The 24872-nt window shown below is 43.2% G+C and overlaps 1 protein-coding gene across 4 annotated transcripts in view; it reads left to right on the plus strand.

Annotated features, from left to right (window-relative positions):
* Positions 1–24171, plus strand: part of LOC138961626 (protein henna-like) — a 32296-nt gene extending 8125 nt beyond the window's left edge. For 2 of the 4 annotated variants that reach the window (XM_070333297.1, XM_070333296.1), the window contains exons 4-14: positions 360–392; positions 10257–10345; positions 12156–12223; positions 12463–12513; positions 14320–14465; positions 14895–15030; positions 15801–15927; positions 17906–18001; positions 19177–19310; positions 20300–20415; positions 20739–24171. In XM_070333297.1, the coding sequence (XP_070189398.1) occupies positions 360–392; positions 10257–10345; positions 12156–12223; positions 12463–12513; positions 14320–14465; positions 14895–15030; positions 15801–15927; positions 17906–18001; positions 19177–19310; positions 20300–20415; positions 20739–20782 (1040 nt within the window). In that variant the 3' untranslated portion in view covers positions 20783–24171. The remainder of the gene's footprint in view (positions 1–359; positions 393–10256; positions 10346–12155; positions 12224–12462; positions 12514–14319; positions 14466–14894; positions 15031–15800; positions 15928–17905; positions 18002–19176; positions 19311–20299; positions 20416–20738) is intronic. The other 2 variants (XM_070333299.1, XM_070333298.1) reach the window with 1 other exon arrangement.
* Positions 24172–24872: the final 701 nt, after the last annotated feature.

Below are 24872 nucleotides of genomic sequence, written 5' to 3' on the forward strand. Positions count from 1 at the left end.
TACACAGCTACAGTGGAACCCCACCTTTTAAGACCCCCCAATTTAAGACTTCCTCCCTTTTAAGACCCTGTTTTCTCAGACTTTCTATTCGTAACCTCTGTAAATTTAGCCCGGTTTTAAGACCCCCTCACTTTTAACACATGATTTTGTCAGATTTGTTTAGGTCTTTAAAGGGGGGTTCCACTGTATTGTCATATAGAGTCAATGGGATGGTTAAAGGCACAGTCGTTCCAGTTCTTTGTCTGAAGAGACTCATCTAGATCATTTTATTATGTGTTGTTTCATTGTGACATTCATGTGGTTATATATTATATATTATTCCACGTAGTACTGTTTGCGGTGACTTATTTGTTCTTCAGGGGTTTTGTTGACATTGCCCAATGGTGTTGAAGGTCAGTCGGTGGTAAATTAATTGTTTCATTGTTGCTAGGATTTCTGGGCTTTGTTCCATTGTTGCGTCTTGCAGGTCTGCTTTTTGTCGTGCTGCCGTTGCGCTTGATAATTGTCTGTCAGTTTTTCTTTGCTATGCTACCGTCAGTATTTTATGATTGTTGATGCAGATTTGCTTTTGATACCGAGTACAGTGGTACCGAAAGTGTGAGGCCTCTTTAATGAGAGGACATCTCCCAATAAAGTACACCTTCTCGGTGTTGTTCCCAGCCTCAGAGAAAAAAATGTCAGTTCGACCTGGGTTAAAGATAATTGTACTGGTCCAAACGCCCTGGCTCTGTCCTCTTTGTAGGAAAATTGATAATCAGAATACCTCCACATGTCAAAACTATCGGACTGTCGCCGGTCAGGGGTCAGACCGGTGCGTCAGATCAAAAAAGTAGCTGTCCAAAGACCGATGCCTGGGAACAACACTGCCTACTGTTGTCCCTCGATCTACACTAAGCTTGACTAAAGTGTACCTGTCTTGAGAGGACACCTGCAATAAAGGGACCTTGTCCTCTCAACAGAGGATCCACCTTATTTTTTCTTTCAGATGTATGTCTGCTAGTGTGTATTTACATAAATAATTACAAGTTAATCTGATAAAACTAGCAATGCTGAAAGATGGTGTTCTGTTTTTATTAAAAAAAAGTACATGTATTGCTTTCCTTTTGAGATCTAGAGTGACTCAAATTATAAAATGTTATTAAATAAAATGAACTCCAGAAGAGGTGGGATTTGAGGTGGGGGAATTGGATTAGGAATGAAAGACAGAGGGTGGGATGGGAGGGGCCAAGGCAGTGAATTACTGTACCATTTTCAGCTTCTGAAGTGAATAATAAATGGTGAAAAGATTAAGAAACAAACAGATAAATAAACGAAAAGGTGTCTGAAGCTAACATTACTTTAAAAAAATACTTAACTTTAGCTGAGAGCTTAATTAAAAAAATTGAATGAGAGAGTATATATTAAAATACTAAATGAAAAAAAAGACAAGTTGGCAAGATATTAATTCTTTTCATCTATAATAATTTTACTTTAAACAGCATAATACTGCATGCATAAAAGTGATTTGAATTACAGCAGTCCCTGCAATGTACGGCCCCCGGCGTGAGCAGACACCTGACATGTACGGACACATTTGCTGGGCACGGAGTGTTTTCCTTCTATATTTGCCCCCCCCCTTAAACGGACACCTGCAAAACGTGGACGCGGACACTCATTTTCGGTCCCAACAGCAGGTCATACCTCCAATGTACGGACAGACCATCGTCAAATTTTCACCACAACAAAATCGATAACAGAGCAGTCCGGCTCTTGGTACAAAGATCACAGCCGCAATGGCGTGATGACAGTCACTGATAACTTGAGTGCCCCTGTACCCACCAGGAGGGGGGGGGGGGGGGGGGGGGGTGGTTTTGGTCAGGAGTGGAGTACATGCGAAGATGCCAACATGAAACTGCACTTTATTCTTGTCTGTTGGACGTAAACAACAGAAACCACAGGCGATGAAGGTCCTGAGCGAAAGAGAGTGAAAAACCGGCCACAGTTCTCAGCATCGTGTGTCTGTGTGTAATCTCTTTCATTGACAAAACTGTTTCCCCTCAGCCTTGACCAGTGAGTCGGTTGCCTAATCTGTGAACCCTTCATTTGTCTTGCTTTGTCAAAAGTTACGACACAGTCAACTGGTTTTGCTCTGAGTGAACAGTGCAGCTGGCCTCTCTGTCCACAGTCCCCAACAGTACATGGCTGGAGGGAGTGAGAGAGGGAGGGGGGGGGGAGGGGGGGGGTGGGGTGGAGGGGTAGCTGGCTAAACTCTGTGGGTGTCCGGTGTCACTGCATGTCAGCAGGAAGAGCATTGGAGAGAAATAGAGAGGTGTACTCTTCCACACAATTTCCAAGCATCAGTTGTCACGGCTTGGGGTAGGCATTAGTGAGGGAGAGTGGGAGCTGTGTTATGTACAGTGTATTTCCGACTGAAGAGTGTAAAGTCACTGCCATGCCACATGATCGGCAAGCAGTCAATAAAGCCAGACAAGAAAAAAATAAATTACATGATTATGAGATGCAGCTCTATCTGCTGCTATTTATTCAAACTGGTTTTCAAGCTTATTCTTGCAAAGCATCTGCACATGCTCCTCTGTGCTGTGTTTGTGTGGCTGCTTTCGTATGTCATTGCATGGTGAGTGTGTTCACTGCCTTGAGGATTTATTTTATCTCTTCTTTTCAACACTTTTCATACAAATCATTTTTACAGAACGTTTAAAGAAGTATTATGAGTTTATTGTTATTGTTTAGTATAGCCACAAGAAGTGATTAGCATAGACTCAATCCTGTTGTTTGTGTGTCTCTGTGTGAGTGTATGGGGGAGGGGGTGGTGTGGTCACCCCTCCCGTGACCGAACACCTGCAATGTACGGACAGTTTTGCTATGGCCCAAGGGTGTCCGTTCATGAGAGGGACTGCTACATATCTTTACCCAACTCACAAATAGCAATTAACTCTAGTTCAGTGCTGGTAACGCTATACGCGTCCCCTTGGTAACAAGGGAGACCACTCTAAAAAAGAAAGTGATCAATCCCATAAGGCCAGACTATAGCAAGTCTGACTTCCGTATGCGTGCGCATATGCCGCCATCTTATCATTCACAACTCAGCGTTCAACAAGACTGGTCGCTTATCAAGTACGCTCTGGCTGTTTTCAGCCTTGTTTCCTAGTCTTCGGACTTTGGCTTCGCCCCTTGGTCTGCCGCTGAGCTTTACCTACACCTTTGCTGTTTGGGTGAGACCTTGCCTGTTTTATGAAAATTTGGGCGACAATTTTGTCGCGCTTTTGCGAACTTGTAAGAATTTTTCTAGTAAGAATTTTTTCGTGAGTTCGTTTTTGTCATGGCGGAGAACGCCAAGTATATACTTAGTTTGAGACAGGCTACTGCTGCAGCGTCTCCTACTAAGAAAAGATTCCTCGTCTAGTAAGAGTAAGAGTGCCGGACTAACCGCCATTTCACTCTCAGAACCGGGAACAGGCAAATGTTATGATGTTTTGGTCGACAAGCCGTCGACCGCCATTTTGTCCGCTTAAGGGACAAGGTCACTCGCGGTGACAAAGATGTTGTTGTTGATTAAGATGTTGTTGTGTCGGGGGCATCTGGTGGTTCAGGTGTTTTGCCCTCCGACGTTGCGTTCGTCGTTACTGACGATTAGTTCGCAGGTTTCGACTTTGGCTGATTAACATTTAGCCTCCGGTCAAGCTATGTTAACGTCAGACAGAGTTAGTCTTTCGGGTGTAGCCCCTACTGAGACTGGGTCTCCTCTTTGCCCTGGTTTAGCGGCCACGAACGGGGCCTAGTTGTTACTGACACTTAGCGCGCAAGTTTCTACTTTAGCATCAGAATTGTCCTCTACTCGGGAGGAACTGCGTTCACCCCCTTCCGGTGTTTCAGATGCTTTCTCTCTAGCCAAGATCCGGCCATCTCCTTCAGCTACTTCGACTTCCGCTCAGGCTTCAGCGACTGTGACTCGGGCTGATGTCCATGCCTCGCCGGCCGGTGGGGTTCACATGGTGTCTCTGCTGAACACGCCGACTCTTGATAAAGGTATGTCTACACCGCAAGTAGCTAGGTTCTCTAGCGAAAGCGGTGTGCGAGCTCAGGAGGCAGTAAAGCGCTACCAATGCCTTGAAAGTCCCGATGAGCAGCGAAAGGATGTCGGGCTCCGACCCACTCTTTATGAGAATTTCGGGGAGCATCTTCGTCCTCTTCCGCCCGACGGGCAGGAAGTAGTCGGTCAAGCTGGCGCTTGGGTGGACCAGGGGTGTCCGTCTGAGGGTCAGCTTCCTGAATGCGTTTTTGAGCATGAGGGAGTGACTGACGAGGCCTCTGTGGCCTACCTGACTACGATGGCGAGCAGGAAGGTTAACGAGGGTGCGTCCACGGTGGTGGACGACACCCAGCTTACTTGCCGTTCAAGTTGTCCAGCGCAGTGACGTGGGCAGCGGAAAACGGCATTTAGGTGTTGTGGAAGTTGGTGATTCTAGGATCGACCGCGAACGTCTTTCCGGGGGTCACCTTCCTGATTGCGATTGCGAGCATGAAGGATAAGGAGGGTACTTCCTTATGAGTGGCGTCCACGGGAATGGACGACGCCCAGCTTAACTTGCTGTTCAAGTTGTCCAGCGCGGTGGCGTGGGCGGCGGAAAACGGCATTTAAGTTTTGTCCGGAAGGGGTGGTTGAGAGCAAAGCGTAACTTGCTCCACCTCTATCCGGTTCTGACTTCCGGAAGTTCGGAGGAACAGGATGTTCACTTCAGCTTTCGAGAATCGTTGTCCATTGCCCTGGAGTTGACAAATGGCCGCGTGTAGCCGGGTTCTCCGGTGAAAGTGGTCAACGTAAGCTTCCGCCCTGGGGGCAGGAAGTTGTTGGGCTGGGTGATTCTTGGGTTGACCATGCGAGTTCTCTCTGGGGGTCACCTTCCTAACGTTGATACCGAGCAGGAAGGAGAGGCTTTTGAGGGTGCGTCCTCAGCGGTGGATGACACCCAGCTTAACTTGCCGTTCAAGTTGTCCAGCGCAGTGACGTGGGCGGTGAAAAACGGCATTTAAGTTTTGACAGGAAGGGGTGGCTGAGAGCAATTTATAACTTCCTCCACCTCTATCTGCGTTCGACGACTTCCGGAGTTCGGAGGAACGGAAAGTGAATTTCCGTGGCCGGGAATCGTCGTTCATTGCCCTGAAGATGGCAGATGTCTTGAAGTTTGACTTCCGCTTCCTCCCGGGGGGCAGGAAGTGAGCAGTAGGGCTGGGGCTTTGTTGGACAATTGAGTCAAACAGGGAGTCAGCTTCCGGGTTGCACGGATGTGCATGACGGCTGTTCATATGAAGGTGCTTCCGCATTACTGAAAAGCACTGAATTCAGGTTCTGTTTCAAGTTAGCAAGTGCAGTAGCGCTCGCAGCTGAAATGGTTCGAGGTACAATGGAATCGTCCGGTGTGTCTCTATGCAACCGGTCGGTTCTGATGTTCACTAATCCACGGCCGGTTTCGCTTCCGCTTTTGTGGCTGTGTCTTCCGGTTACAGGATGGGATAGCCTTCTACTGTTAACACTGTGGTGTTGGTAGTCGGCACTTTTTCAGCCTTTCGCTTCCGGTTCCGTTACTGCGGTTCCTTTGCTGTTATACAGGCTGTATCCACTTCCTCTTCCAGTCTTCCAGCTGGCATGAGACAGGTGGATTAAGTTTCTGGTCATGGAGTTCCGGCGTTTGAACAATTTTCAAAACTTTTCCGATTTTGGCAAGTTTTCCCTTATCGGGATTGGTGACTGGTTCTCATCATTTCGATGATCGTTATGATGCCATTGAACAAGAGAAGGAAATGGGGAGGCTCATACTTCAGCTGTGTCGCTGTTCGCGGCATTTTGTAGTTGTTTCGAGCCTTCTGTGGAGCATCTTTGAGTGTTAAGTTCTTAGATCCTCTGGCGTGGTCTTTTTGTACTTGCGGAAGTTTTCACAAGCGAGTCTTCTTTGTCACCACTACCTTTGTGGACAACGCTCGACTTTATACCTGCGGCGGTGTTGCTTTAGCTGTTTCTTACGCTCAAGTAGCGTGTCACTCGCGGAGCGCTTTCTGTAGGCTTCGGTTAACTCCAAGCGTAAGAACTTAGGTTCTCTTTTTTCGTTCTACGGAACCGCCCTCGGGTTTGGCAAACATCCATCTGGATTTTGATAGCAAGGAGAAACCGTCTGTTAGATCAAGATCTCCTAGCTCTGGTAGATTGTGGCATCTTTTCTTTATGATTGGCTCTTTTGAACAAAACTTGTTTTTATTCTCTCGCCTGGGCGGTTACGTTCTAACAGGTTATCTTTGTGGTCCGACAAGACGCAAATACCAAGGATGTAACTTTGCCGTTTTTTTTACCTGAGAGTAATTAGCCTCTGCATTTAAAAAGTATTGTTCTTTTGGCGAGACTTTAATCTCTTTCTTGTTTGAAAGTTCTCTGTTTGAGTCCGCTTCTATGCACGCGGGTTTTTCTCTAACAAAGAGAATCTCACGGTAAAAGGAAAGCGCAAGGCAGGCCTTGGCTGTTTTTCGTTTCCAAACGAAAAGCTTCAGGCTGGCTGTTATCTACTTTAGCTTTTGGCTCCTTACCCTCGCTTTCACAGGGTCTCTTTCATAGATCGTTTTGGCGACCTGTTGGTCGCACAGTACGGGTCTTTGCAATCTTGGTTTCCAGACCTCTTAAGGCTGGCAAGAAGGCATTTTTGCTTTCTTACATTCGAATTACACGGATGTCTACTGTAAGGGTATCCTTGAGATACTCAGGGGCTTCCGCCCCAACTCTGGATTTGGTTCAGAGTCTTTATAGGGGTTATGGCGTTTTTGTTCACTTGTCATTCAGACTGGCTTGGTACAAAGGGCTTATTTCTTACGGAAAGAACGCCTCTTCTCTCCGTTTAATGCGGGTGGCGTTCCACCTATTTTGGGTTTCCGTTTTTTCTTCCATGTCTTATTTTTAAGACTTTATGTGAGTTCTGTCACATAGTTATGGCTTGGCAGCGTTGCTTTGACCCTTTTCAAGGCTAGCCGGGCTGATCAACACGGAAATCGGCCAAGGTTACTCTAGTAGCTTCTGTGAGAAAAGGGAGTAAGCGTACTTTCTGGCTTTTTTGAATATAGACAGCTCTTTTTAAGAAAGGCTGATCTATGACTTTTGGGTTTCTTCGACATTTCTGGCATTTTAGGGGAAAATGGGAAAACCAGCTTCGAATGGCAATTTTCAATTCACGAAGCAAGAGTTTGGCTCCTTTAGAGTCACGTTTATCCAATTAAACTTTTCAAGTTTCGAAGTTTTCTCTGACTTGCACGGATCTTGTTAGATCATTGAATCAAAGGTCGCTTGCCTTATCTTTCTTCTCCGTTGTGATTTAACCCAGGCATTTAAGTGGAAAACGGGGTAAACCAGCTTCCAATTGCATTTTCAATTCATGAAGCTAAGAGTTTGGCTCCTTTAGAGTCACGTTTAGCCAATTTAACATTTCGAGTTTCGAAGATTTTTCTGACTCGCACGGATCTTGTTAGATCACTGAATCTAAGGGCTTTTGCCTTATCTTTTATCTCTGTCGTGCTTTAACCTAGAACGGTTGAAAACGACGTTAAACACTGAATTAAGGAGGGAAGAAGGTCTATCTACTCTGGTAGAGGTATGACTTGTTGAAGTCAACCTTACCTAGAAGGACTGTTACACGGAATTCTTGCTCCTGGAGAGCTTGATGTGGCCTTTTGTCCCGTGAGGACGCTAAGAGGGTACCTGTCACGGACTCGGCATTGGGTCAGAAAGTCAGAAGCTTTTATGATATCTCTAAATAACACAGCAAGGTGTAAGGATATTGCAAAAGTAACTTTAACCAAGTGAGTCTCCATGTTGATCAGACAGGTGTTTACCTGCTGACAAACATAGTCTGGGGATGTTAGGGCAGTTTTGCCTCTCACTGTAGCTAGAACGTATGAGGCAAGGGCATGGGCCTCCTCTTTGACAGTCCTCCGGTCGGGCCCTTTAGGCTGAAGACTGGAGTAGGCTTACTGGCGGTCTGAGGAGGTTTTTATTAGCTTCTTCCTCAGAGACGTCTTGAGACAGGACGGCAGTTTCGCGTTACCTGTTATGGTAGCCGCGGGACAGGTCCTAATATCATAATTTCACTATATACCCGCCACCTATAGTAGCAATCTGCTATTTGTGAGTTGGGTAAAGATATGTAATTCAAATCCAAAATTTTAATAATAAATTTTCATTTAATTAATATACTTACCCAACTCACAACGTTTATTCCCTCCCGCCTCCCCGCTGTGGGGGTACTGGGGTCTAAAAAAGAGTGAGTTGGGCTTCGTTTGGAATGATAAGATGGCGGCATATGCGCACGCATACGGAAGTCAGACTTGCTATAGTCTGGCCTTATGGGATTGATCACTTTCTTTTTTAGAGTGGTCTCCCTTGTTACCAAGGGGACGCGTACAGCGTTACCAGCACTGAACTAGAGTTAATTGCTATTTGTGAGTTGGGTAAGTATATTAATTAAATGAAAATTTATTATTAAAATTTTGGATTATTTTTGTTTGTTTAACTTTCAGGTACAGGGTGAGATAACGAGCTATATATAGTTTTAAACCTTGGGATAATTCGAAACTGCATATTCACATAATTAATATGACAACCATTTCGATAAAAGAGATTTTTTTTTTTTTATCTTACAGGACCAGAGGGTAATTACGATACTTATGTAAAAAATAATTTCTGCAGACAAAACGCTTCAGTAATTATGTAACACCTATTTCCAGAGACAATACCATTACCTTTAATTAAGTCTTTATAGGAACAAATACAGAGCTATACAGATAAAGTAGATGTATATACTTGTTTCATTCTCTTTCTATAAAAATATTAACCGTGTTTTATTCTCTCTCTCTTTTTATTTTTATTGTTTATCATTGGCTTATTAACCATGCTCATGCAGAATGAAGTTGCAAAAAGGTTTCATTGGTCCATGCTCGGTCTCCTCGGTTTCCTTCTTTCAGTGTTAATCTTGACTAGAATTTTGGTGTGGTCTAGGTCAAACAACTATTGAATAAGGATACTGCAATAGATACGTTTTTCAAACTAACTTCATGTGTTTTTGTAAACCTTTCTGGCTGTGCTCGTCTTGTAGAAATCTTGCAACAGTAGCCTAGGACTTTGGTAGAATTTCATAACAATAAGGTATTGAAAGTTTAAGCTACAGTTTTCTGTACAAGTCATACTTATTGACTTTGAGGTGTAACAGACAGCACAATTTATGAATCTTGCAATTTATGTACTGTGATGTACTGTGCACTATAGTGGCATTTAACTGAGTTTTCAGAATAATAGCTTTTTATGGATATTTATATGGATCGACTTAGTTCAAGTTTCCATGTTCAAGAAAGTGACTCTAGTCTCTCAGTGCACGTCCTCCAGTTCTTATTTATACGTCCCTGTGTTTGGGGGCACAAGTCCATCTGTTTGTTGATCCAATGAGTCAAGTTTTTGTATGGCAGTTACATTTTAAGATTGTTATTTTTAATTGATGTTATTTTATAATGTTGATATGATTGTCAGTCCGGCACGGTTGGCCTAGTGGTGAGGCGTCCGCCCCGTGATCGGGAGGTCGTGGGTTCGAACCCCGGCCGGGTCATACCTAAGACTTTAAAATTGGCAATCTAGTGGCTGCTCCGCCTGGCGTCTGGCATTATGGGGTTAGTGCTAGGACTGGTTGGTCCGGTGTCAGAATAATGTGACTGGGTGAGACATGAAGCCTGTGCTGCGACTTCTGTCTTGTGTGTGGCGCATGTTATATGTCAAAGCAGCACCGCCCTGATATGGCCCTTTGTGGTCGGCTGGGCGTTAAGCAAACAAACAAACAAACAAAATGATTGTCAGTAAAAGCGTGGCAAAAAACCCCACAGTTGCTGAAACAGCCAGTAAGTATTATAAATACATATTGTCTGTGTGTGCTGTTGTTTCTTTGAGAGACATTTATTGGTGCAAATTCATCACTAGAGACAGTTTTACTTGATTAAGTAAACAATTCTTCAAGAAAATGGCAACAACAAAAATTGACGAATGGTAACATTAACAGTATATACCTATTAATTCTTTGTTAGTGTAAAAAAAACACCTGTGTGTTTGTGTGTGTGTGTGTGACAGTGCACGTGCATGCGTGAATGTGTGCCTGTCCCAGACCATTGAACATGTTTATTCACACTCTGCTGCTGTAGATGATGCATTTTGTTGATGCTGCAGAATGTTTTGAATATTACAGTACCATGGTTCCCGAGAATGATCCGTGATCTGGACCGCTTTGCAAACCAGATCCTCAGCTATGGATCTGAACTGGAGGCAGATCACCCTGTAAGTACTTGCCTTGTACACTTTGAGTTGTATTACAAAGTTATAAATATAAATGTGACAGGGAGACCATCGGCGCCCTTCACAGCAGGCTTTGCAGAGTTGTTGGCCTTTGAGCACGTGCTATTTATAGCTCGCCGGCAAGACTTCTTCTTTCGTAGAGGACTGGGTTCTTGCGAACGTCTCAGAGTCCTGCGGTTGAGTCACTGTTACCGAGAGTCATGGCTAGCTCCGGCAAACAGGGAGATTAAAAAGGTGGGGAGGTTTAAAACTATGTACAGGGGAGAGTGCGTTCAAGGGGCTCTCATGCCCGACTGCAGGAGACTGCCGCCGAGACGGGAGTGAAACGACTCCAGGGAGGGGGCCGACGATACCAGTGTTGGCAACTTATTCCATTCGGAGATTGTGCAGGGAAAAAATGAGTTTGAAAGGGCTGCAAGGGCGGATCAGTTCATTTTATGGGGGGGGGGGGGGGGTTCCAAAAGTATATTGTGAAGATATGGGTGCGAAGCGCCGAGCCGACGGCGTGAAGCGCTGAGCCGACGGCGTGAAGTGCCTAGCTTGCTAGGGGGGTCCGGGGGCATGCCCCCCTGGAAAATTTTGAAAAAATGGTGCAATCTGGTGCATTCTGAGGATGATCATTACCAGTTTCAGGCAGCAGATTTTGTCACTGATTAATACCCAAAAAAAACCACTATTTTTTTTTTTTTTTTGGCTGGGGGGGTTTCCGGAAACCCCAGAAACCCCCCTCGTCCGCCCCTGGGCTGGGTGGAGGGCGTACTCCTGGTGCAGCCGGCGACCTGTGGATTGTAGAGTTCTGTGGATTGTAGAGTTCTGTTTGTGATGGGGTCTGGCGGCTGATATATATCTCCTTGTATGTTCTTGGTTGCCTTTGTGTAACAAGTTTTTATAGGGCGAAGAAATTAGTTCTGAAATTCTCAATCCTGTTTGATTGGACTTCTCCTCCAAGGGTGATTGTTGTGTTCAACACTTGGTTACATTAACAAGATAACCACATTAAAAATACATATTGTGTGTGCCGTTTACAAAGAGAACCATGAAGATCTCTAGATATTCACAGATCATAATTGCACTGGAGCAGTTAAACTGATTTCTTTAGATTCAGTTGTCACAACCGTCAAACGCTGAAGAAGTTGAACTCTATATTAATAATAATAATAATAATGGTGATTTCTATAGCGCTTTCGAACACACAAAGCGCTTTACAAAAGCAATAACAACATCATTACCAGAATGACGCCATTGACGGAATAGAACACAATCATAAACACTTTACAACAAAACCAAAAACAAAACATAAATGTTACAAAAATCCAGAGGCTCTTACAGGAACGAACTCTCAGTATACACAACAATTATAATGCACACATACACACACACACACACACACACACACACCCCCACACATGCCCACACACACACACACACACACACACACACACACACACACACACACACACACACACACACACACACACACACACACACACACACACAGTAAACATTGTTCATCCGAAAGTGCACATTCACAGGGTCGCGACAAGTACATCATCAACATTAACCTTCTAGAATGCTTCTCTGAAGAGGTGAGTCTTGAGATTTGCTTTGAAAGAAGGCAGAGATGGACTGAGACGTAGAGACAAAGGGAGTTTGTTCCAGATATGATCAGCTGCGACTGAAAGACAGCGGCCACCATGATCGTCCCTCTGATACTAATAGGAGCTTTATTAGACAGACCATAAGCCATATCTTTTGCAATATTGTTTTTTCATCATGTTCTTTTGCTTCCAAGGGCTTCAAAGACCCAGTATACCGTACCAGGAGGAAAGAGTTTGCTGACATTGCTTTCCACTACAAACAGTGAGTGTGATAAGTGATTAATTGTGCACCTTAAAAAAACTTGACACCGAGTCATTTGGATAAACAGAATCAGAAGCCAGCTGCACTACACTTTTTGTATTTAAAGAGTGTTGGGGGGGGGGGGGGGGGGGGGGGGGGGTAGGAGTCAAGGCGAGAGGTCAGACTGATATAGTGTGGTTTAGTCAGAGTTCTTGTTTTGTTTGACAATATATCTACTTGGTTTTCATCTCTGTTTTCAGTGGAGAGCCAATTCCGAAAGTGAAGTATACAGACGCAGAAATCAAGACTTGGTAAGTATTCGTTTAAATGAAACGTTTCTGTCAATGGAAGTGTGCACAGTTTGTAAATGATAACAACATTATCTGATATCAGCTTTAGGTGGAAGAATTTAGCTGTTAAGTAGAACTGGAAAGTTAATTCTTTCCCTAAGAAGAAATACCAATGGCTTTTATGCTATATGGTAAATTAAATTCTTGTTCTTGTTCTAGAAATTCTATAATTCTTTGGCCTCTGTTCTCTAGGTATGATGTATACTCTGCAAAGTCATTGCAAGGACATTAGCCGGATGCTTGGATACAAATAGTTAACATTTCTCAGATGGTGTGTGTCAATATCGCTGATTTGGGCGGGAAAATAGCTCAGTCGTTTAGCGGCGATGCCTTCAAAACCATTTGTCTCTATCGGCGTGGGTTCAATCCCCACATTTTGGCGAGGGATTAATTTCTCAGAGACAACTTTGTGCGGACTCTCCTCGGTGTCCGAACACCCCCATGTGCACGCATGCGCATGATAACGAACCCAACAATGAAACGATAACGAACCCAACAGTTCACAGCAAAAGTCTCAAGGCTTGGAAACATGAATACAGTAGTACTCCCCCTTAACGACCCCCCTGTTTACGACTGATTTTTCTACCACGGATGCGTTCTATTATATAATGAACCCCCAGTGAACGACTCACCCCAAAACGCGACTTACGACCGAGCTTTTGGGGATGAATTACGACTTTCGCGCATTTTCAGTCGAGCGGACGAAAACACAACATGGTGGCTCTCGTGCAAATACCGCGAGAAAAAAAAACCGAAATCTCTCGCGCGCGAGATCCTAATACATCCGGTTTTCCTCTGTACGCTATCTTGTCACGACGACTTGGTAACAAACGAAGATTCGCAAAAGAAAGAGAAAAGCGCCGACTCTTGAGTAGAGAGCTAATAAAGTAATCGCTAATCGAGCGAAATGGCAATCCGCAGCGACTTCCTTAGGAGTCGGGAAGACGCAAATCCTGTGTATCGTCAATGATAAGGACTCGGTGTTATCGAGATGGCGAGAAGGATAGTGAAGCGAAAGTACGCAAAGAGAGGTGCCTGTACGAAAATCTCAACGATCAAGTATGGGACAAGTTTAGCGATGCAAGGCGAAGAAACATTCATGTGAGCGGAAAGATAATTCGGGAGAAAAGTCGTTATGCTTTCTATCGAGTTAGGACATTCGGATTTTACTGGTTGCGCCACAATGTCAAAAATGTGCTTCACTCAGCGGGGAGCAAGCATTACGCCATGAGTAAATTTTCTTTGAAATTTGAGTAAAAGTTGTTCTGCTGTAATGTGTTTGGGTGTGTGTGTGTGTGTTGATATGACAGTAAACTGCAACTGTGTGTTTGTGTGTAAACATGACAGTACATAACAGTACGTACACTGCAACCAAGTTCATGACCGCCCGGGCCAAAAACTCAAACCCCCATTTTTACGACCTAATTTTCAAGGTTTTTCCAAAGTCGTAAATAGGAGGTTCCACTGTACACGCATGCAGGAAAAAGAAGGTTCCACTGAACACGCATGCAGGAAAAAGAAGGTTCCACTGTACACGCATGCAGGAAAAAGAAGGTTCCACTGTACACGCATGCAGGAAAAAGAAGGTTCCACTGTACACGCATGCAGGAAAAAGAAGGTTCCACTGTACACGCATGCAGGAAAAAGAAGAAAAAAATTGGTAGCGCCGTACTGTTTGGCAGCTCGCTTTTTCCAATGAGAAAGCACCCCGCATTTTCAAGAGGGAACCTCACATGACTTTATGAAATCTTATTTTTATCTTATCAGGTCGACAATTTTCAAGGAGCTGACCAAGCTGTATCCGACCCACGCGTGTCGTGAGTTCAACCACATCTTCCCGCTCCTGGTGGATAACTGCGGATTCCGCGAGGACAACGTCCCCCAGCTTCAGGATATCTCGAACTTTTTGAAAGGTAGGATTTAGGTTTAAGTACTGATTCCTTTCCTGTCTGTCTCTCTTCCCATGCATGCAACCCCTCCCCCCCCCCCCCCCCCAAAAAAAAAAGAAAGAAATCAGCTACACAAAACAACTTATAAAAAAACAAAAACAACATGTTTTGACTTATGCTTGTATGTTTGTACCTGTCCTCTGTAGCTCCTCCCCCCCCTCCACCTCTTGTAAAGATCTCCCCATTTCTTTCTTTAAAATGGAGGTAAATTTACAGTTCTTATGAAGAGAAAATCTGAGGAATCAGGGGCTAAAAAGGGGACTCCGCTGTCATCTGTTTGTTGTTTTTGCAGAATTTAAATTTGACTAATGCATGCAGCCTGTATGTTGCCTTGCACAATTTATCTCATGCAGATATAGATAATATTAATCTTTGCCTTGTGTTTGTGTCTAGACTGCACGGGCTTTCAGCTGCGGCCCGTGGCGGGACTTCTGTCCTCCAGGGATTTCCTGGCGGGTCTGGCCTTCAGGGTCTTTCACTCCACGCAGTACATTCGCCACGGCTCCAAGCCCATGTACACACCTGAGCCGTAAGTTTCTCTTTCTGCTTCTTCTTCTTCTTCGTTCATAGGCTGAAACTCCCACGTTCACTCATGTTTTTGCAGGAGTCGATTTGTGGATTTATGACCGTTGTTATCCCGCCATTCAGGCAGCATACGCCGATTTTGGGGGAGTTTCTGTTTCTAAGTGCAAAACAAACGGTTAGTTTATGGCATGATTAAAGGTACATGTACATTCCTTCTCGTGTACGCGATCGTGTTCACCACCACACATCTGTTGAGGGTTTTACACAGTTTAAGAGCGTCTTTCAACTTAAAGATATGCCAATACCCAGCGATATGCCAATACCCAGCGATATGCCAATACCCAGCAGCCTGGCAGCTTCCTGTGCAGACTGAGATTTTTTGGGGGAATTAATTTTATAACTTACACCTGTGTCAATCTCTGCACACACACAAAAACACTCTGCACGGAATGCTGACTTGCTATTAATTTTTGGTATTTGTCCTTCTTCTTCTTCTTCGGCGTTCCAGGATGGTATTTGTCCAAATGAGCAGAAGCTTTAATTCCATGTGAAAGCATGAACATATCTGTGGTAGTGAATGATCATATTATAAACAAGGTGCACTTTTTGCAGCAAATGGTGCAGTGATGGGTGAGGGGAGATAATCCTCTTTTGGCACATATTTTTACACGAGTGTGTGTGTGTGTTTACGTGCGTGCAAGCGTGTGTGTGTGTGTGTGTAAAGTAAAAAAGCTTCTACCTGGATCACTTACCAGAAGGATGTGTTATTTTCAGTGATGTGTGCCATGAGCTGCTTGGCCATGTTCCGCTTTTTGCTGACCCGACCTTCGCTCAGTTTTCACAGGAGATCGGACTGGCCAGCCTCGGGGCTCCAGACGAGTATGTGCAGAAGCTAGCCACAGTGAGTTGTTACATCTGTTTTTGAGATGAAATACAAGAAACATTTGTTCCAGCAGTAAAAGCCTTCGTTGGATGTGTTGTGCACAAACGTATTGTGTATGTCTCTCCTCTTTCTTCAGCTTATTTCATCATAATCTGGTGAACTATGTTGTGAAGAATTTAGTCTACTTTCTGTGACAAATTAGCTAAATACCATGCCAGACCTGTTTACCCTCCCGGATTGTCCGGAATTATTACGGATTTGGTGTCTAAATTACGGTATTACGGAAATCTACCGAAAATTCCGGAAATGTCGGTCGAGAGAACCTTTTCCATGCGCGAAAATTCGAAGTCGAAATTGTGGTAGTTACCAGGACTGTGATTTCAAGGCTGACCGGAACAGCCCTATCTGCGCATGTGTGCAGCAAGGTATTAAATTTTGTCGGATTCCGCGCGGTTTTGCGATCGACATTGGTCCGAAGTGTATGTAAGGCCGATCTCTGTGGGGACGAAACGCCAACCAAAAAAGCGAAAATTGTACAGAAATATCGGCAAAACTAACAAGTCAAGTGGCGGTGTCTGGCGAAGTCTAAGAAGAACGAATCACAAGCATGTTGGTGATCGAATTGAGATCAGTGCAACAACAAAGCTAGTCAGTCACGTCGCGGCACGTGTCCCGAGGTTAGACCATAGATGTGTCAAGGATATCTATGGTTAGACGCAGCATTAGTTTAACAAAATGCAGTACACAAATGAACATGGAAACAACAAAAACACCAAATTATGTTTGGCAAAACATGAGCCTGCTTCGCATCGAGTTTATTTGACCGAGGTCTCTACTTCGACAGAATCTCTCAGGCCTGCGAACCGATCTCTCGCTACGGTCAGTCGCGCCAGAGACATGCTCATCAGTGACTTGCGCTGTTGCCGAAATTCAAGTCTTTCTGAGTCTAAAACTGATCTCCATTAATATTTATCCAATATAGCAAAGATCACAGTTCTTTGAATCGAAAAACTTAAAAGAAAATGTTTAAATGAAATAAACGAATCGGTCCTCTAAATTTAAAGGTAGCTTCTGGAGAGTGTTATTATTATGACTGGTTTTAATGCAATCATGATGTCTGATGTGACAGAATGTAAGGTGGTTTTGTTCACATACATCGTGACTGTAAATAGTCCAGGGGCGGATTAGGGGGCGGGGGGGGGGGGGGGGGGGGGGTGTTACTGGGGTTCCGGACCCCCACCCCCCACCCGGCTGTCAAAAAAATTATGTTTTTTTCTGTCTGAATTTTTTGTTGTTGTCGGGAGCAGATATCAATGAAGATAAATTGCCATTATCTAATACTAACTTTAAAACAAATAATGAGTGGCTGCGGACACCAGTTGATCATGTTTAAAATCAAGGATAAGCCACAAATTGTTTATAAAATAGCTAAAGTTCTTCAGTTTCAGGGGGGCTTCGCCCCCCAGACCCCCCTAGCCCTAACCCCCAGGTTGTAACCCCCCTCTGGCTTTCTTGCTCCGCTCCTGAATACTATGTGTGTTTTTTAGATAAAGTACACTTGTCTTTCTTAACTTGCATTATTATATATCAGGTGTCTTGTGTTGTTGTGTGTGTGTGTGTGTGTGTGTGTGTGTGTGTGTGTGTGTGAGCTTCTGTGTGTGTAGTACAATTCATACTGTTAACCATGGTTATCATCAATTTTGTACTTGTGTTGCATGGTAGCGCGCGTTCAAACGTGTCGTTTAATCGTTTTCGAGCTGGTTTATGGTTGATAAAAAAGATTACTGAAAGATGCCTCAAATTACTGAAAAGTACCAGTTGCATTCCTGATTTTCATTTGGGGGGGTAAACAGGTCTGCCATGCTTCCCCTGCCTTTCTGAAACGTTCTCTTCAAACCCTTGAAAAAAATGTGCCTGCATTTTATGACTACATGTCTTTCAAGACATTGTTTTTTCTGTGGTCTTACAGCAGAATTATGAGTATCTTGTTTTTCAGTTGTACTGGTTCACTGTGGAGTTTGGACTGTGTCGCCAAGAAGGTCAGCTGAAGGCTTACGGAGCGGGACTCCTGTCATCGTTTGGTGAACTTCAGGTAAGCCAACCATTCTGTGAAAATGGCAGTCCAAGAATTTGCAAAACATGCATGCAGGTCTGTTTGTTTCTTTTTACATTTAGTCAAGTTTTGACTAAATGTTTTAACGTAGAGGGGGGAATCGAGACGAGGGTCGTGGTGTATGTGCGTGTGTGTGTCTGTCTGTGTGTGTGTGTGTGTGTAGAGCGATTCAGACTAAACTACTGGACTGATCTTTATGAAATTTGACATGAGAGTTCCTGGGTATGAAATCCCCGAACGTTTTTTTTCATTTTTTTGATAAATGTCTTTGATGACGTCATACCCGGCTTTTCGTGAAAGTTGAGGCAGCACTGTCACGCCCTCATTTTTCAACCAAATTGGTTGAAATTTTGGTCGGGTAATGTTCGACGAAGCCCAGACTTCGGTATTGCATTTCAGCGTGGACTGGCTTAAAAATTAATTAATGACTTTGGTCATTAAAAATCTGAAAATTGTAAAATAAATATGTTTTTTATAAAACGATCCAAATTTACGTTTATCTTATTCTCCATCATTTGCTGATTCCAAAAACATATAAATATGTTATATTCGGATTAAAAACAAGCTCTGAAAATTAAATATATAAAAATTATTATCAAAATTAAATTGTCGAAATCAATTTAAAAACACTTTCATCTTATTCCTTGTCGGTTCCTGATTCCAAAAACATATAGATATGATATGTTTGGATTAAAAACACGCTCAGAAAGTTAAAACGAAGAGAGGTACAGAAAAGCGTCCTATCCTTCCCAGCGCAACTACTACCCCGCTCTTCTTGTCAATTTCACTGCCTATGCCATGAGCGGTAGACTGACGATACTACGAGTATACGGTCTTGCTGCGTTGCATTGCGTTCAGTTTCATTCTGTGAGTTCGACAGCTACTTGACTAAATGTTGTATTTTCGCCTTACGCGACTTGTTTTTTCTTTTTTTTTTTCTTGGAGAAAACATTTGTCAGGCACAAAATGCTAAAGACAAACCATTCCCCCAGATTGCTCTTGGGGGCTGTGGCTTTATCACCCCTAGATATCCATGTGGTTTTGTTCCCATCATGGCACGTATATATATTATTTTTGTTTGTTTGTGACAGAACTAAGTGATGTATCATTACACAGAGAGTAATTCCTACATCTCAGCAATGTTTTTTCTCCAGTACTGCCTGTCTGACAAGCCAGAGGTGCGTCCTTTTGACCCAGCGAAGACCAGCGTGCAGACCTACCCCATCACCTCCTTCCAGCCCGTCTACTTCGCTGCCGAGAGCTTTGACAGCGCCAAGGACAAAGTCAGGTGGGTTCTGGGAGAAATGCTGCGTAATGATCTGCAGGGCCGAGGGGCAGGAACCGAAAGTGGGTGCCACCCAAACAGGAGAGAACAAACTGCGGAGTCTGATTCTTCACAGCTTTTCCTGGCCTGCATTTTAGTGCGAGTTAAAATAGTCAAGGCAGAGGCTACCAACAGTAGCAGTCAGCACACTGTAAAGCTCGCTTGCTCGTTATACCCAAATGCTTTCGTGCTACACGGTGCTACACCGCGCTACACCGGAAGATGGTGCTTATCAGTGTATGGCTCTGAGTGAGACAGCACTGCTGTGTAAAGCGGTGGTGAAAAGGATGCTAAAAATAGCCCAGCCTGCCTGCAGCTAAGGAGGCAGAAATGAAGCCCTGGGGATAGCCGTGTCGTTGAAATCACAACAAATCTCAGTTTCAACCAATATGACACTGCAGCTGGCTTCTGTTTGTGTGGTAACTTGCTCTTGCATCTCAGCCCTGAGGACAACAATCTGGCTTTTTTTCTGAGATTGTCAGCCTCAATAGATGATGTTTGGAAATACCTCTCCTGGTGTTTATGGGCTTTGCAAGAGCTGCATCACTTACACAATGGAGCAAACTTTTGCCGTTGATAATTTGTGTCAAGCAGAAAGACTCCGACACAAACAGCTTTTGTTGTAGGTTAGTGTCATAAGAATGTGAACTTTGGCTAGAATGATGAACTGCTGATGGCTGTGCCGGAAGCCGTAATTCAGGCTTTTTGGCAAATGTTCCGGCAGCAGTGTGCCAGAAGACAACAGATCTGAAGCAAGAGTCTTGGAGAGTTCAGGCAGAGCATTTTTGACCCCCACATTCACTGGGCCATGAAACTGTGATTTAAGTCACTCACCAAAGACTTCCATTTGGTTCATTTCAGCTGCATATCTTGCTGAGTAGATCTGACCAGCCCAGTGAACAGGCAGCACGTTTTTATTAATTATTTAATCCTTTCTTCTCATCTTGTTTCAGGGAATTTGCTGCAATCATCCCGCGTCCGTTCAGTGTGCGTTACAATGCGTACACACAGAGTGTGGAGGTCCTCAACAGCAAGGAACAGATCATTGACCTGGCTCGAGCCATCAGAGGTGGGGGTTCCATGGATGTTGTTGTTCATGTTGTTGTTTCTGTTGTTGATGTTGATGTTGTTGTTGTTGCTGTTGTTGTTGTTGTTGTTGTTGTTGTTGTTGTTGTGAATACCCGCAGTGTACACTAGCGGGACCACTTGGTACAGATAAGGGGACTAAAAGTATCTGCAGGTCTTTTGTAATCATTTAAAAAATGCTGGTTTGCTTATTCTATATAAAAAAAAACAAGAAAGGTATGTTTTTGGAACGTTCAATGTATGACAAAATGAAACGTTATGATCACAATAATCTTATTCTTAACCAAAGAGTGTTTGCCTGTGCAGGTGACCTTTCCCTTTTGGAGGACGCTCTGAAGAAGGTAGAATAGAGCCGCTGTGGTGTGACCGGCAACTTCAAAAGGAGTTCAAAGACATGTTAATTTCCTTACGCTACACTTCAAGATACAGTGATACAAGTACCTGCTTCTCCTGTGTTCTTGGGCTGCAACTACAACGTCCGCTCGATTTTTGCATATGTGGAATTTTACCCGTATTGCCATTTTTTCCCCCCCTAAATTTGTAATACATGTACTTTGTTTTCGGGGGGAACGGTAGCTGCTATGAAAGGCTCCTCTCATGATTTTGACTCGCAAAAACACAAAATCCCTTCAGCTGGGGTTTATAATTTACAGAAATTGTAAATTACCTTAAAATAAATCTGGCGTCTGATCCTTTGTAGTGTACAGGGGAACTGCCCTTTTGACACACCCTAATTTAGGATTTCCCCCGAATATAAGACACTGCTTTTTCACATTTTCTGTTCATAACCTGTGTAAATTGATCTCTCTTTCAAGACTCCCTCCTCTTCTAGACCTGTCCCCCGTTTCTTACAGGCGAGATTGGCGAGTGGGGCGAGGAAGTCAGTTTCTTGGGCACATCTCGCCGCGAGTGATGCTAGGATTCTTGCCTTGAACGCCAGGTAGCTTTGGGCTTGCTCGCTTGGCGAGAAAACATGGCGGCCACGCAGCTGCCAATTCGATTGGCTGTCCATGGTTGTTAACCGACCAGTGCAGACGACCTTTTGGGTATCAACCAATGGTGTTTAATTCTTGTGTAGCTAGCCATCAAACCATTTCATAGACACTCTCGCCTTCTAGCTCCGCGAGCGGCTAGCCGAAAGAATATCTCGCCTGAAAGAAACACGCGTCAGATTTTCTCATTTTTGGGAGGTCTTAGAAAGGGATACCTCTGGCCTAGATGTCATACACAACTGCTCCACTGAGTGAAAATGCATGGGTGGGATTCTTCCAGTATATGGCGGAAATCCGGATTCGTAATGTCTGTAGTGACGTTTTTTTTGGTTGTTAATTATACAAATCCTTCAGCGTCTGGGAGCCCCCCCCCCCCCCCCCCCCTTAAAATTCATTAGGATTCATGACATTTTTCAGTCCCACCCATGAAAATGTATGGTGATAAACTGCCAGAGACCATCAGCATGAACGAATTTGTCTGAAAAGAACTTGGACGGTCAACAAACTTTGGCTGCACAGGGTTTATTAAAAGAGTGTAAAGAGAGGTGATCAAAACTAATTTTATTATTTTGCATGAGTTAATGTTTGGTGGGAACCACTGTATTAGGCCTAATTAAAAAAAAATTCAGGAGTTTATGGACTACATTTTCTTGATTTCTGAGCATTGGTATGGTTGATTTATATAGTCTATTTGCAGTGAGTTTAAAAAAAGAAAATATTATCCCTGGTATTTTGAGAGTTACCCATGAAAGTACATCACATTTTGAGAGTTACCCATGAAAGTACATCAGATCACAGCGTTATTTTGTTCTATCATTCTGAGTACATGCATGTGTATGACATTCCAGTACACTAATTTATGGTATACTTTTTTTTGTTATCAAGTTTTTGTCATTCCGAAAGTCAGGATCTAATGTACTGCTTCATATGTTTTTGTTTTCTGTTATTCAGAGCATTATATATTGTACTGTGTAACGTTGTGATGTAGTTTTGGTGAAGAGTGAATTGGTTCACATTCATATGGTATTTATATGTAATATAGATAGATACTATAGATTTTGTGTGGCAGCTGATTTTTTGAGCTTCTCTTTTTAGATCTGTATTGGAACAATTGCGTTTTAAATTGTTGAATATATTATAGTGTGGCACTGATTTGAAGCACCTTTGACGTGTGACAGCACTGTAGAATATCACCTTTTCAATTAGCAAAACAGTGATTCACAATCAGTCAGTGAATTTGTCCTCACAGCTGATTAATCATGTGTGATGTGCATAAATTCAACTTATTGGGCATTTTTCACTATCAGTAATTTCATGATTAGAGTAGTTTGATTATTTGCATATCAGTGGCTGTATACAAGACATTGTGTGTTACCTTTTAAAAATGTCTAGTTTTTACTTTTCATATTTTGAAAAGTTCTACACTATTGTGGTATGTATACTGGTGATAAACTGGAGGAAAATCATTATTTTCAAAGGGTCTCGGTTTGGTTTTCCAGCCTGAGTCAAGACTATACACAACGTGATTGATGTTAGAATTAAATGTATTGCCATACTTGGCCAAAAATTTACCGGTACATTCCTCATCTGAGTATTTACTTGTGATATGAATATTTATACCGGTATGTGTATTTTAGACCGAGAGACACGGTACAGTTGAACTTATATTTTGTGTGTTGCTGACCTTTTGTGTTGAAGGTGCAGTTTTACCTGTGAGTATTTGTTGATTCTAAGTCAAGCAGCTAGTCTCTCTTGTTAGAAAAATCTGCTGCAATGAAAGGATGACTTAAAGGTAACGTACCTGTGAGTATTTGTTGATTTTAAGTCAAGCAGCTAGTCTCTCTTGTTAGAAAAATCTGCTGCAATGAAAGGATGACTTAAAGGTAACGTACCTGTGAGTATTTGTTGATTCTAAGTCAAGCAGCTAGTCTCTCTTGTTAGAAAAATCTGCTGCAATGAAAGGATGACTTAAAGGTAACGTACCCCTTTTGTAGACGATCATGGACACTGCCACAGATCTGCCCTGGCTGTTACATGGAATAACAACATCCTTCCACTTTGACGCATACCACAAATCAGCAGCTTGTCTGCTCTCTGTGAAAAGTGAGAATATTCTGCTAGATTAATGTCAATCTGCAACATTCATTCAGAAGCAGCCCAGAAGCAGCCAGACGGTTGAATTTTGGTATAGGTTCAAGTGGGACAAAGGTCTTATCCCATGTAAAGGCCTGGACAGATATGTAGTTGTGGCTGTGTACACAGTCGTTTACAGGGGGGGTATATATTTAAAAGAGCCATTTAATGATCAGTGATCTACGATTTGGTGTTGGTATGAATATATATAAACAACCAAATAAACATGCAATTTATCATGGAGAAATATTTGTGACAGTCAACGACTTTGATATACAAATGAAATAGTTTTTAGATGTTTTATCAAACGTCATATCTGGTAGTCATTTTGCTTTGTTTGCATTACACTCATTTTTTGAGTCCTACCAGTATACTTTTTCCGAGGCAAACATCATGATGCGTTCTTTTGCTCATTGGTTTGTATAGCTGATAGTTTGTTGTGAATTTGTCATGAACCTTTGTTGTACAGTGTTTATTCCTGTATCTGCTCATTTTATCTGCTCCTCATTTTAAACGCAATATTCAAGGTTAGAAAATGTGTTTTATTGGGTTATAGGGTGCGGTATTGGTTATTGAATTGCACAGCATAAATATAAAAGAGTGTTTCAGTGTCACCTGGGTGTGGTATTTTATTGTGTGTGTGTGTATGAGGGAGGAGGGAGAGAGAGAGAGAGTGTGTGTGTGTGTGTGTGTATGTGTGTGTGTGTGTGTGTGTGTTCAATAAGAGTATGAGAGGAAGTAGAGAGAGAGAGAGAGATAGCCTGTGTATGCAAGCACATGCACATTAACTCCATGAAGTAATTAAGCTGATGATTACATGACCACCTTCAGCAGAACATGTAAAACAACACAGTAAGTACACGACAGGACCATATATTGTAGCACAATTGTACAAGTCTGCTGACTTATTGGTTGGATCCTGTCTAAAATGCGTTATTTGTCACGATTCAAGGGTTTCATTTACCTAATCAAAAAGAGAACTTGAAATGAATGAAAGTGACAGAGCCGGATCAACTGTATCACCTCCTTCCAACGGTATCGGTCAAGTGCCCCTTTACGTCTGCTGCATGTGTGTGTGTGTGTGTGTGTGTGTGTGTGTGTACCATACAGACACAAAGACAGGCAAACACCAACATACAGAGACGGACATGCACAAACATACTGACAGTAAGACTAGGCTTGTGGCTAAAACATCAATCGTTATGTGTCAAAGATCATTCAATCAATAAAGACACTAGCAGTGAAACACACACACACACACACACACACACACACGCGTAAACACACACAAACACCAACACAATAATAGATAGAA

The sequence above is a fragment of the Littorina saxatilis genome, linkage group LG3 (assembly GCF_037325665.1).
Source record: "Littorina saxatilis isolate snail1 linkage group LG3, US_GU_Lsax_2.0, whole genome shotgun sequence".
Classification (NCBI taxonomy): domain Eukaryota; kingdom Metazoa; phylum Mollusca; class Gastropoda; order Littorinimorpha; family Littorinidae; genus Littorina; species Littorina saxatilis.